General features: G+C 40.9%; 1 gene segment (V, D, J or C); it reads left to right on the top strand.

The window, feature by feature from the left end:
- The first annotated feature begins 12,334 nt into the window (after nucleotides 1-12,334).
- On the top strand, nucleotides 12,335-12,913 carry LOC147001866 (T cell receptor alpha variable 23/delta variable 6-like). The segment is given in 2 exon segments: nucleotides 12,335-12,386; nucleotides 12,525-12,913. Coding segments are annotated over 2 exon segments (441 nt in total).
- The last annotated feature ends 1,463 nt before the right edge of the window (nucleotides 12,914-14,376 follow it).

Genomic DNA, 14,376 nt, shown 5'->3' on the forward strand with positions numbered 1-14,376 from the left:
AGCAGGGTGGTGGTGGATTTGGTCTGAATACATTATGTTCTTATACGAATTTATTAAATTGTTTTTTAAAACCTCTTCCACTGCCTCAGTATGTTCTGACAGCACATATTTTACCCAGATGTCAGACACAGGCCAAGGGAGAGAAAGTGTCTCTTCCTCATTGTCTCTCCAATGTTATTAGGATGAAGGTATCTAAACCTCCTTGCTCAGAGCAAGCTCTGTCTACCTCTCCTACTCTTCAGGCTTCATTTGCTTCCTGGGAATCTCTCAGGAAGGAGTGAGCTGCTTCCTGCTCATCTTGGTGACCTTGCTGTGCATCCTGAAGCTTGGACAGCCCTGTGAGTGTCACTCTGCTTCAGTCCATCTTCACAGAAAGAACACTGTGTGGCTTCACTCTGAACAGAGAGCCTCCTATTACTGGGCTCCCCACACAGCACTGAGGCTACAGGAGGATGCAGAGGTCAGGGACCCCCCAGCCTGATGGCTGCATCTGTGCATGTGCAACAGCTGCTCTGGAGCTGAGGGGCAGCTGCTCATCCCTGTCCCTCAGGGTCCTTGTGTGACACCCTCACTTGGGTCCCCAGCAGCTCCGGAAGCTTTCCCCAGGAAATCATCCTGTCTCTACCATGGAGGACTTTCAGACTGAGTCAGGAAGGACGAAAACTGTCCCACCTGAGGATCCCCTGACAATGGGACCGAGGGAGCTGAGTGTTCCTCTGCCTCAAGTCACAAGGGCAGAGCTGGACACAACCTGAGGCTTGCAGAGTAAGAGACCAGGGTCCCAACCTCAGGCACTTTCAGGGAATCGGCATGTTTTACAAAGACAACAGTACAGAGAAAGTAGTACCTTGGCAAGTACTTCATTCCTATGGGATAGATCATTTCTATGGGATAGATCTTAGTTGCCAATTACTTGTTTATAGTTGGAATGATCTGATTCTTGAGAAATAACACTTTTATCCAAGAGGGAAATTTTACCCCAATTATGCTAGAGGATTCTGATCAAAGTAGAAATCATTGATTGTTCTAATACTGTTTGAGACCGTGACAGACTCAGAGGGCATGAGGTGGGCTGTAAGCTGTTTTGGATCAGATTATGTAGTTGGTTTTTTATCACTAGTCTTATTTCTCATCCAGTCTTTTTATGGTAAAGCTTTACAATGCAGTCCTCTGCGTAGCACAGTGTTTCCTGCAGTCAGGACACCAGGGCTGCCTCCCTGTCACTCTGGAATGCAGCGCTCCTACATTAGTTTTCTTCAGTGCACTTCTTTCTTATGGAGTCCTAATTTTTATACAGCATTTAGAACACATTGTGACTGTTGCAGGAGTGTCCGACACTTTAAAATGCATTGCAAAGCCAGGAAACCATTGCACTTGGCTATATCTTTGTGTTCCTGGTTCTTTTTCTACTGCAATGATCTCACTTAAATTATTTCATAGGTGAAGACTTTTCTTTTTTGGTAATGCATATGAGTGTGAGTCTGTGTAAACATCTGATACCCCTGTACAGGTTCTGAAGAGGACCGCAGACTGCATCTGATTCCCTGGACCTGGAGTGACAGGCTGCTGTGAGTCACCTGATGTGGATGCTAGCAAGGGAGCTAAGGCCTCTAGGAAAAAAAATACCCTTAACTGCTAAGCCATCTTTGAGGCTCCAATAAAAGGTCTTTAGTTTTTAGAACATAAACCTGTTCTTTGATGTTTTTTGTTTTTTTACTGAGATTTCCAGGCTCTGTACACAGCTGAGGCACATTCTCTTGGGATGACATAGTCCTCTTTCTCTCATGGTTTCCTAACTCCATACAAACCAAGGGTCATCTCAGAATGCTCCTCTCCCCTCACTGTTCTCCACCCAGGCTCTGGGTAGGTCTGATTTGGGAGGAGCTTCAGGCTCTGAAGGCTGGGAGGGAACTCAGCAGGGTGTGGCCAGGCTGGGTTCCTGGGTGGAGCTGACTGGTTGCAGAAGAAGTAGGGGACACTTCAACAGCCACCCCGACACCACAGCCCAGGGGCTGGTTACTTGCTTCTGTCTCCAGCAGCCACACAAGCACCATGAAGAGGCTGCTGTGCTCTCTGCTGGGCCTTCTGTACATCCAGGTTTGCTGTGAGTCTGAGTGTCTGCATTCAGGGCACCTGAGAGGATCTGGCTCAGCACATGGAGGGGTGGGGAGAGCAGCTCAGGAGTCCTGCAGAGCTCCCACCTTCTCAGAGGACCTGAGTGTGCTCAGGGCTCTATGGACACTGCAGTGACAGCCATCTGTGTCTCTTTCTCTGTTTCTAATCAGGGGTGAAAGGACAGCAAGTGCAGCAGAGTCCCGTGTCCTTGGTTCTGCAGGAGGGGGAGAACGCAGAGCTTCAGTGTAACTTTTCCACATCTTTGAACAGTGTGCAGTGGTTTTACCAACGTCCTGAAGGAAGCCTCGTCAGACTGTTCTACAATCCTTCTGGGACAAAGCAGAATGGGAGACTGACATCCACAACAGTCATTAAAGAACGTCGCAGCTCTTTACACATTTCCTCCTCCCAGATCACAGACTCAGGCACTTATCTCTGTGCTATGGATCCACAGTGCTCCCCACACACCTGCAGCCCGCACACAAACCTTCAGCTGGGTGGGCGTGGCCCTTTGCAGTCACAAGACCTCAGGAAGCCACAAAGACTATCTGTCTGGTTTAAATACACCTTTCCTGTATTGGTAGAGTTGTAACTTCAGGTGAGCTTTTGTCCTGGTAGGGTCAGGACATTGGTCTTTATCTTCATTGCTCCATGCATACACCCTCTCAAAGCATAAATGTCTATGTTAGAACTAGCAGAGAAGCTGATGGGAGGATAGAATCAACATGATCATTTAAGCCACAGTGTGCAGAACTCATAAATGTTGAGGAGAAAATGGAATGGAGGCAAAGGCAGGCTTCCAGGTAGAACTGCTGTAGACAGAGTCAGGGTTAGTGAGGAGAAATAAAACCGCAGCCACAGCAAAAACATTGAACCGTGTAAGATACAGAATGCACAGATAGCTGCTTGCTCTCGTCGCCTTTCTGCTGCTGGGATAAAACACTGAGTAAAAGCACCCTCGAAGGTGATCAGATTTATTTAGCTTTCACTTCCAGGTCATAGTTCAACATTGGTGCTAATTAAGGCAGGAACTCAAACAAGAGATTCAAACAGAAACCATGCAGGAAGGCTGTTGGTAACTCACTCGCAGAATTATCCCTAATTAGCTTCCTTACAACCCAGAACCACTTTCCCACAGAACAGTGTCACCCACAGTGAGTTTTTGAATCTTCTAATTCATTATTGAGGGTTAGCGTTCATTTATTAACTTTATGCATCATTACTTTGAATTTTTTTCAGTAGAGATCTGAATATCTTTAAGAAAATAGACCAGGGAGTATGAAAAAGTACTCAAAAATATTGTTATTTAAACAATATGTACACATATTTCAAGTAACTTTAAATAGAATATCTAAAAAGTGTTCTTACAACTCAATAAAAGCGAATGATTGACTCCTATAATGAGCAAAATGAGCAGACTGTCTAAATGAACATGTGTGGGATAAGGACAAATACTTAGAATGCAGTTAGGGATTGTTTGGTTTAGTACAGTAGTGGTTGTAGGGTCTCCATGACTTTACTAGAAGATGGAGGCCAGTGCAGAAAGCCACAACAAATCAAGGTGCAGTGCTGTGGAGCCTAGTCATAGTGGGTGTGCCCATAGTACAACCCCTCCTCCTGCTAAGGCTCAGGAAACACTGAAGAAGACAGGAGGAAAGATGGCAAGAGCCAGAGGGTCAGGGTGTTGCTGCATAATTGTGTCTCCTGGGAAGTTTGGAAGCTACACAGATGAAGACCCACCAAGGTGAGCTGAAATGCAACAGCCACAGACATGCTAAAGTGGATAGGAAAAGCACAGTCTCTTGTTCTAGACAATGACCTACTGGAAACCAAGAATGCTGATGGTGGGGAAATAGTCTTTCTGTGAGATGAGCACACCAATTGGTTATCCAATACTGATTAATCAATCCTGACAACATACATACAAGTAACATTATCTAGATTGAACTGATTGTATTTATTTATTTATTTAGGAATAAATATGTATATACATACATATATAACAATGATTAATGAAAGAAGCCATAACTTTTAAAACCAGCAAGGAGAAATATATGGAAGGTTTTGGACAGATGACAGGAAGGATGGATTATGTGATTATGTTATAATCTCAAAAACTAAAAGATAAATATTTTAGTGAAAAAGAATGTTTGTGACTTAATAATCGCCATGTGTACCAGTGGTCTAAATAAGTGGTCAAAAAGTATAACTCATGTCAAATGCAGCCATTTGCTTATTATATAAAGTTCTATTGCAGGTAATGAACATTCTCATTTTTTTCATTTCTTATGAGTAGCTTCTCTCATTTTCAAGAAGGAAGTGGCTTTAGGCAATATAGAAAGATAGAGACTCATGATGGTACATGGAGAAAAGGCTGGAAGGGGAGGAAAGAAAACCATCCTATAGCTGACATTAGCATAGACAAAATCTCTCTCCACCTCAACAATATTGTCCCTAGAAAAATATTTAATGTCTAAAGGCCTGGACCATTAAGCACAGGAAACTGAGTGAAGACCTTCCTATATGGCCACAGGAGGGCAGTGCTGCTTCAGAGCAGCTGAAGGCTCTGGCTCATCCCACATACTTCTCAGTACACTAGAATTTAAAATTATTTAAAATTATTAAAGAATTGTTTTCTAAGTTGCCTAAGTTTACTTAGAGAGGAAATTCATACATCTATGTAATTATTTATCTATATTATATCTGTTTATTCTGGGCCCATAATGTTGACAAATAGGAATTTGTAAGTGAACACCATGAAAATGTATGCTATCCTTCAAGGCTAGAGCTGTGTTTCTTCTCAGATGGAAGGGTAGCCTGGGACTTGGAAACCCAGAAACCACACATCACTGAAGGGATAAGGTATCCCAATGGAAGGAAATCCAGATACATGAGAGCCCAGAAATCACACATCTCTGAGATGTGACAGTGTCACAAGGGAAGGGCATACTGGGACATGGGAGCTCTGGAACAGCACAGCTCTGAGAAGAAGCCTCCTAAGAAGAGCCAATTACAGATGACAGGGGAGGGCATCTCCAACCGCGATGAGGAGCTCAGGAGCGTCGGCTCTGTTCCACTTCTTTGCTTCTTCCCTTTTTTCCTTTATTGCTTCTTGGCTTCTTCTGATGAGACAGTCACACCAGGCAGCAAAATTCAGTAAAGAGATTTATTGGGTCAAGGGTGTGGAGGGTCAAATCCAGGAGTGGCTGCCTCTGCTCTCAAGAGCAGACATTGGGGAACTGGACAAAGAGCAGCTCTTATATAGGATTTCTTAGGGGATAGAGCTTTCCAGGACAGAGATTTCCAGATTGAAGGTTGTTGGGATTCAAGTCATGAGGTTGTGGATCTCAGAAATTGGTAGTTATTTGTGATCAGGAATTGGTGGGTTTTTCCTGCCTGAGGATTGGTGGCTTTTTTTAACCCCCTTTCCCTGCATCGGGCCCATGGGGTAGGTTGGGAAGTTCTTCTTAGCCTCAGATGGCTTTGGCTGAGGTTCCATCTTTGTATGTTGCTCAATGAGGTTGGAAAACAGGTGCTGTTACTGTGGACAGCACCTGTAGGACAGCTACTGTGATGGCATTTCAAGAAGGTCATAGGGTGAGGCAGGAGAGAAGATACGCCACTGTGGACAGCTCCTGTGAGAGCTGTAGCTGAGGGGTTATAGTACAGCCATTTTTGACAGCTCTTATGGGGCATCTTATGGTGGTTGTAGACTGGGGCTGCTCTTAACTACATTTGGCCAGCCCAGAGGGCCATGCTGTTTTGACTCCTAACCCATGGCAGCTTGTCCTTCCTCTTCCTGTACTCTTCTTCCTCCTCATGGTCCTTCTCTGATCCCAAGCATGTGAAACCTAAATCCCACCTATGCCTTTTCTGCTCAGATATTGGCTGTTGGCATCTTTATTTAACAATCAAAAATAACTTGGAGGAAGGGTCACTCAGCATCTACATACAGACTCTTTCATCTCAGGGGCAGCCAGTCTTGGGAGCCCCAAATTAACATTAGAATACAAGCATCAGGCCAATCCACTACATTTCCCCCTTTTTGTTCAATTAATAAGGCTCTTTCTCTTATAGTGACAAACAATACATAGTAGGGGCTTTTTTGAAACAATTATGAAAATTATTAGGTATGAATTACATTTAAAAGTCCAATCTATATTTTGTAACATAGATGAGGTACTTAACCATCTAGTCTATCTCAATAAGTCTAATATTCTGTACCCAAATTCTCTTCTCTTTTAATTTGTATCACTATCTTAAAAGCATCTTTTCAAATCTAGAACACTTTCCTTGAAGCTAATCAACTTAAGTTCAATTGTGAGACTCTAACTAGTCTTCAATTCCATCAGAGATTTGAGAAGGAATAAAATACTACCTGAGTATGCAGGAAGAATAAAGACAAAGCTTGCAAAACTTTAGAAATGATAGAGACAGGTGACCACCTGGATAGTCCCCAACATTCCTTATAACATTGGAGCATCTAGCTTCAGCCTTCTGGCCCAGAACATCTGACAGACCTTAAGTGAAGCAGGAATTATGAAGGACTAACTTACCCTGTCTTGGAAGAGCTTAATAGTGACAATCTTATGTCCATTTGTCCTTTTTTGGGCAGCCTTTTCTCTGCAGATGAAGTTAGGGTATTTCCCCCGCCCCCAGTGGCTAGCTTGCCACAATCTAGGCAACTCCAGGTGGAAGTATTGATGCTCATCACCTTCCTTGAAGTGGAATGGGGGTACTGTCAGGAGCAGACATGTCTCATAGTCAAAAGATCTTTGAATAAAGCCGGGCGTGGTGGCGCACGCCTTTAATCCCAGCACTCGGGAGGCAGAGGCAGGCGGATTTCTGAGTTCGAGGCCAGCCTGGTCTACAAAGTGAGTGCCAGGACAGCCAGGGCTATACAGAGAAACCCTGTCTCGAAAAACCAAAAAAAAAAAAAAAAAAAAAGATCTTTGAATAATGAAATAACATTAAATGCCATATTCTGTGGGTCTCTGGTGCTTTTGAAGACCATCTATCTATAAATAGCATAACCGGATCATCAAACATTGATTATTTTTAGCTATTTATTATTTGAAAACATTTTATTGTAATTAACTAAATTATAACCTGATATAAACATGAATTTGACTATTTGACTATTAACTTGCATTATTTAATTATCTTAAAGTTTAGAATAGCAACTATTAAAAGAACTGCATCTAAGCCTTGTATTCTTAAATAAATTGCATAGGCACAATACCTATCTAAGAGTAACAAATTTAATTTTAAAATTTATATCAATATACAAAGATTTATACCAATGAAAATCTTAAATCTGTATCAATATCCAAAATTCTGTATCAATGTAACAGAATGTAATTTCAATTTTGCTTCAAAATATAAAGATCTCTATCAAAGTAAGATTATGGCTATAAAATGCTTTGTTTAAGAATAAAATTAATTATCTAGGTCCATTTTTGTAATTTCTTATATTACTATATTTCTCTTTATTCTTTTCAACCCCTATCTCTTTACATAAGAAAGAAAGAATGATAAAGAAGAGGAAAGAAAGTATAAAACCCCTCAAATCTTACCTCTCTATTTTGTTTCCTCCCAGTCCAGAACTTAATTATTTGTAAATTATCTTTTTTTTAAAGATTTATTTATTTATTATGTGTAAGTACATTATAGCTGTCTTCAGACGCTACAGAAGAGGGCGTCTTCAGATCTCATTACAGATGGTTGTGAGCCACCATTGGTTGCTGGGATTTGAACTCAGGACCTTCAGAAGAGCAATCAGTGCTCTTATCCTCTGAGCCATCTCACCAGCCTGTAAATTATCTTTTTAAGTGACAATATATTTATACTTTATAAAGTAACCAAAACCAGACAAACCAGCTTAAAAGATTGGGATGGCAATTTTCTTATAATTACTTCCTGCTGAACTGGGACAAAGAATTTCTTTTGGGGGGCAAAAAAGTTAGAAAAAATGGTTAGTTTTAAGAAAGCTAGTGGAAGCATTTGAAGTCCTGACTGGAACCATCTAAAGGCTGGATTAACCAAAGAAACTTCATAGGTAAATAGTTTGTTTGTTTTAAGACACCCCTTGTTCAATGTAGTATCAGAAATCCCTTGCCATTGATATTTGTTTTAAACCATCCATTCTTCCAGTTTGTATCAGAAACCCCTCACCCGTGGGCTTCTTTGTTCAGCGTCTTCCTGCTGCCCAGGTCATCAGCCTGTTTTCACTGAGCAGCCATCTGTGTCAGCATAAGGACTCTTCAGTATCATAGTACTGGTTGGTGTTGCAATTTAAATTTGCCAGAGAACAGACACATGTGCTTCACTCATGTGCAAAGGCTAAAGTTTTTGTAGATGCATATGTATGCCCCCTGGGGGGGCATAGTGTGTGTGTGTGTGTGTGTGTGTGTGTGTGTGTGTGTGTGTGTGTGTTTGGTTCAGCACTATTTGTGATTGTGATTTGAAACATTCAAGGGAATCATGGAATATATCCCCCATAGATGATGGATGTTGGATAGAAGTCTGGCTGAAAGGGGTAAGGAAAAAGAAGACACAAAATTGTAAAAACAAAACAAAAACCAAAACACGCCCTAGGGTGTTGAAGTATATAACCTGTTTGGATAGATTTCTCCTTGTTGCCATCCTCATCCTCGTCCTCACCCTCATCCTCACCCTCGTCCTCACCCTCGTCCTCACCCTCACCCTCACCCTTGTCCTCATCCTCATCCTCTTTTTGAGAAACTTTCAGGTATCAATATTGACCTCAACCTTGTCACATAGCTAAAATGTCTTTCAATTTATGATCTTCCTGAGGCTAACTTCCATGAGCTGGGATTACAAATATGTGCACCATGCTTAGGTTATATGTGCTGGCGATTAGAGGTGCACTGTATTAAATGGACTACATCGTCAGTCCATCCTTGGAGACATTGTGCTACATAGATCATAGTCTGCTGTTGGCTGTGATGTTGTTATTCTTTGAGTAGACCTGTGATAATGTCATATATACATCAAATTTCTCACTTTCTTATATAATGTTAACTTCTATATTTTATAGCACAGAGACTCTCTGCTTAAGCAGATGCTGTTTCATTTATTCTTCACTTCCACTCGATGCCTCCTTGATATCAACATATAAAGCCAAACTGATTTTAATATTTATATTTCACCTGTGAAATTAAATATGAGGAAGCTACTAAATGCTTATGTAGGCTCATGCTGAGAGCAGTCAAAATTCTGCATTCTTGAAGGTGTGCATCCTGTGCAGGTTGCAGAGTATTTTCTGTTCTCTCTCACCCATCTGAAGACCATAGACGTTCCAGGGTGTATCATCCTACTAACTTCTAATTTGTTTTCCACAGGTACATTCTTAGATACATTTAGTTAACCTGGTCTTTATTTTATAAAGTTACAACGAACTTTAAATTAATTTAAACTTATCACTTGTAAGAGGATGTAAAATGGGGATACATGTGAACAATTATAACAAAATTTAAATTCCCTGAAGAGAAAGGAACATGTATTTTCTTTGGTCATCTGGTTCATAACCATAGCTGGTAATGGAACACTGTAATTGATTGTAATCTTCAGTATATATGATTAACAATTGCAAAAAACAAACCAGCCTCTGGACATGAAGAAATGGCTCAGTGGTTAAGTGTACTTGCTGTATTCATGCTTATGTCGACTGTCCATGCTAGGATTTTGTCTGCCTTGACCTTGCACAGGCCTTGTGCAGGCTGTCACTAAAGGTGTGACTTCATCTGTGCAGCTTTCCTGCTATACCGAGAAGACACTGTTTACTTATAGTCATCGACCACCTCTGCCTCTGACACTTCTGCTTTTAATGCGACAATGATCCCTGAACTTTGGAAGGAGAGGATGTGATACAGATGTGTCATTAGGGCTGACCATTCCACAGACTCTTATTCTTTGCATATGGGCCAATAGTGGGACACAGCATTAATCATAAGTTATTGTAATTAGTTTCTCTAATGAGGGTTGAGATTTTCATTAATCTCTGGAATGATTGAATGAAGGACAAACAATGGGGCTTAGTTTATGGAGCTTAAGATAAATGAAAAAAAACTGTGATCAGGACAATTGATGAGATGTTTTGAATTAATAATCTGGATATGAAACCTGTGTTTTATTGGAACAATTGACCTTGATGAGCTGTGGCTAAAGAATCAGCTATAATGAATTAGATTAACTGAACTCAATCTTCTGGGAATTATCTCCTAAATTTCCACACATAGAAACTATGGTTTGGGAGGTCAGGGCTTCACTTTAATCTGTAATCCCAACTTGGCAATGTGTAAGAGTCTCACATATGATACAGGTTTTGCAGAGCGGAAGCTGCAGGACTGAAGGGAACATGGGAAGAAGCTAAGGCTAGGCACCAGGACTTTGCTTTGTTTAAGAGTGCCCTTGTTCTTACCACTTGGATTAAGAAGTTTCTAACTTATTTTGGATTTTATAGGAACCCAATGGTAGAAGACTTTAAATGTTAAAGTCTTTGAAATTTTTAAAAGACAGATTTTTAAATTTTATAATTTTTTATGTTGTGTTCCAAAAATGAGATCTTGAGGAATCAACAAGTAAATAAAGATTAAGGTTAAATAATACTGTTTTTAGGTGTCTGGTTGACAAGTGGTAAGCTGTGATGATTAATTTTTATCAACTTGACACAAACTAAGAGATACCCAGGGAAAGGGAGCCTCAATCAAACAATTTTATTTGTCTTACTGGTTTGGAGGCACATCTTCGGACATTTCTTCATTAATTATTGATGTGGGAAGGCTCGGCCCACTGTGGGCATTGTCACCCCTGTGCAGGAAGTCCTGTGTTGTATAAAGTAAAATAAGATGAGCAAGCCAAGGGGAGCAAGGCAGTGAGCAGCTTTCATCCCTCTGTTTCCTGCCACTATTCCAGGTTGAATTCCTGACTTGACTTTCTTCTGAGGTGGACGATGATTAGAATATAAATGGAACAAATTTTAATTCCCTCTCTCAGTAGCTTCTGGCCATTATATTTATCTTACTCATAGATAGAAAATTTACTCAAACACCAAACAAAGTAACCCATTCTTGCCACTGCCTGTTTGTTCACTAGCTTGTGGAGTCTGGTAGGCCTATTCATGCCCCATATATAATAACTCAATTGTAAGTTGTTTAATGTACGTGTGTGTGTGTGTGTCTGTCTGTGTGTGTGTGTGTGTGTAAACTTCTAGAATGGAGAAAAAGTCATCCTTTCTTAATCATAAATATCCTAATTATTAGCATACATTAATTGTACAGGCTAGTAGGTTTGTAGTAACAGTCTATTATATGCATTTGTAGTGATTTCCCCATATTCACCTTGCTGGCCCTTTCTGCTGTACTCTCTTCTCCCCCTCCAAGTGACCCTCCTCCTTACTCTTTTGTCTAACTTTTATTTTCAGATCATCTTTTCTTTCCTTTTCCCCTTCTTTCATTTTCTTTTTGTTTTTATGCTTGAGAACACATGTATTGTAGGCCTCTACACATCTGCTTTACTTTACTTTTAACATCACATCCCTCAATAACATTCATTTTTCTATACATGGCCTAAGTTCATATTTCCTTCCGGCTGAGTATTACTATGTTGTTTCAGATATAATGTATTGCTCATTCATTGTCTGACTAGGTTACATCTTAGCAACAGTGAATAGTGCTATAATAAACATACATACACACGTATGTGTTTATATGCTGACTTTTATATGGTGATCTCAATTCCCCTAAATGGTATTAGATTAGCTGGATCATTGGTCCTCCTTTTCTTACTTCCTTCCTTCCTTCCTTCCTTCCTTCCTTCCTTCCTCCCTCCCTCCCTCCCTCCCCCCTTCTCTCTCTCTCTCTCTCTCTCTCTCTCTCTCTCTCTCTCTCTCTCTCTCTCTCTCTCTTTCTTTCAGAGAATCCACACTGCTATACTTGGTGGCTATATCAACACAAAATTTTACCAACAATATGTGATGGCAGAATTATAATGACAAGGTTTCTGATTCTCAGGACTCTGCTTTCAGCATAAGTTTGAACAGAACAGGAAGTGCTTCATATGTCAGAAAGAGCTTCAGACAAAGTGTCTGTGAAGGGTGGAGCCTGCTCAAAGAGCTGAGGTGCCTGTGAAGTTGGAGTCAGTGTTCTATGGGAGACAAAAGGCCACCTGAGTTCCCCCAAGCTTCAGTCTAGGAGGAATGGACAAGATTCTGACAGCATCATGTTTACTCCTAGGCCTTCACCTAGCTGGTGAGTTATGAAGGAGAAATCCGAGAATGTGGGATTAATGTGGAGGCATGAGAGACTTGGGGCACCAGGCAAGTCATGGTATCTAAGCAGGAAGTACATTCCTGGGAACCTAACAACAGTTGCTATTTCTCTACACAGGGGTGAGTGGCCAGCAGAAGGAGAAACGTGACCAGCAGCAGGTGAGACAAAGTCCCCAGTCTCTGACAGTCTGGGAAGGAGAGACCGCAATTCTGAACTGCAGTTATGAGAACAGTAATTTTGACTACTTCCCATGGTACCAGCAGTTCCCTGGGGAAAGCCCTGTATTCCTGATAGCCATACTTTCAGTGTCTGATAAAAAGGAAGATGGACGATTCACAATCTTCTTCAATAAAAGGGAGAAAAAGCTCTCCTTGCACATCGCAGACTCTCAGCCTGGAGACTCAGCCACCTACTTCTGTGCAGCAAGTGCACAGTGCTCTCCAGGCACCTGCAGCCCAGACCCAAACCTGCAGCTGAGGCTCCAGCAAAGCCCTGCTGTGGGCTGAGCCTGGCAGAGATACAGGGGGAGTTTTCATTTCTAGGAACAGTGGATATAGTGGTTAGACTCATTCAGGCTGGTGACAGTCCAAGGTAAAGTCATGGCTTGCTTTTCTCCAGTCTCCTTGTTCCTCAAAACCAGCTGAACTTCTAGTTGTGTTTAACTAGTTTAAATGAATTGCTCTTCTGAGTGGTTGTACAAATAGTTCTCTGTGTGGTTGGTTTGTACCAGCTATGAATTATAAAGGCCCCATCTACCTACTCTCTTGTCAATAATGTTGTTAATGAGTGAATGTTACAACCCAGGGTCAGGAGATCTTGACTTTGACTTCTGGGGTAGAAATCACATAGAATTTTCTTTTATCTTAATTTCCTCTGAAGACCAAGGAAGCGGTGATTTACATGACCACTAACTTCTTCTACTTCCTATTGTTTTGCCTCTCAAATCCACATCTACCTTCAAGAAATCCATGTAAACCAGGAGGCCTTCACAAGGATGCATATGTGTCTACAACACAAATGACATCATCGAGGAAAGAATTCAATTTACTTACATAATGAAAACACAAAACCTTCACTAGAGAAGTGACGTCATATTTGTATATTATTGATGAACAAAATATAATTTTGAATGTAAATTTTTTTCAAATAAAATCAGCTACAGTCTTTATGGCTATGCACAGAACAACAAAAGGACCTCTCATTTTCCTCTTCCTTAGTGAGCTTTCAAGTCCAATCAGAGATGTGTTGGTTACCATCAAGTTATGAGTGCCATCTGAAAACCATCCTCTCAAATCTGTTCCTCTCAAAGTAATAACCTGGGTTGGCTAGGAGACCATCTAGTTTTTCAACCTTATCAGAAATCCAAGAACAACTGATATTAACTGAAAATATATAGGAAGCCCAAGACAGCTTCCAAAACTTAGCCAATTTATAGAGACCGCTGATCACCTGGACAGTCCCTTAATTCAACATGTTGGAGCATCAGTCTTCAGCCTTCTGGCCCATGAACATCTGACAGAGTTTAGAGAAACAGGATATTAAGGACTAGCCTACTCTGTCTTGGCAGAATCAAGCTTCTTTCTTTAGGCAGTATTATGTCTGTAGATGAAATGAGGCAAGTCTTGCCTAGTGGCTGTCTCACCACAACAGGAGCAACTCATAGATGCTTAATTTCTTCTTTGAATCCAAGACAGGGAAATCTGTCAGGAGCAGACTTGTCTTAACAACAAGTGAATACATGACATCAAACATCACATTCTGTGAATTTCTCATGTTTTTTGAAAACCAACTATCTATGTAAATTAATATAAACTATTGTCCATTAACTACTCTCAGCTATTTCTAAATAAAATCTTGAAAACACCCTAACAATAAACTCAGAGTCATGAATTTGCTATTTGGCCCTAAACTCACAATCTTAAACATCTCAGATCAGATTAAGATAACAGTTATATAAGGACAGTGTCTA

Source organism: Mus caroli, unplaced genomic scaffold (assembly GCF_978045245.1).
Source record: "Mus caroli unplaced genomic scaffold, Mus_caroli_1 scaffold_12, whole genome shotgun sequence".
Classification (NCBI taxonomy): Eukaryota; Metazoa; Chordata; class Mammalia; order Rodentia; family Muridae; genus Mus; species Mus caroli.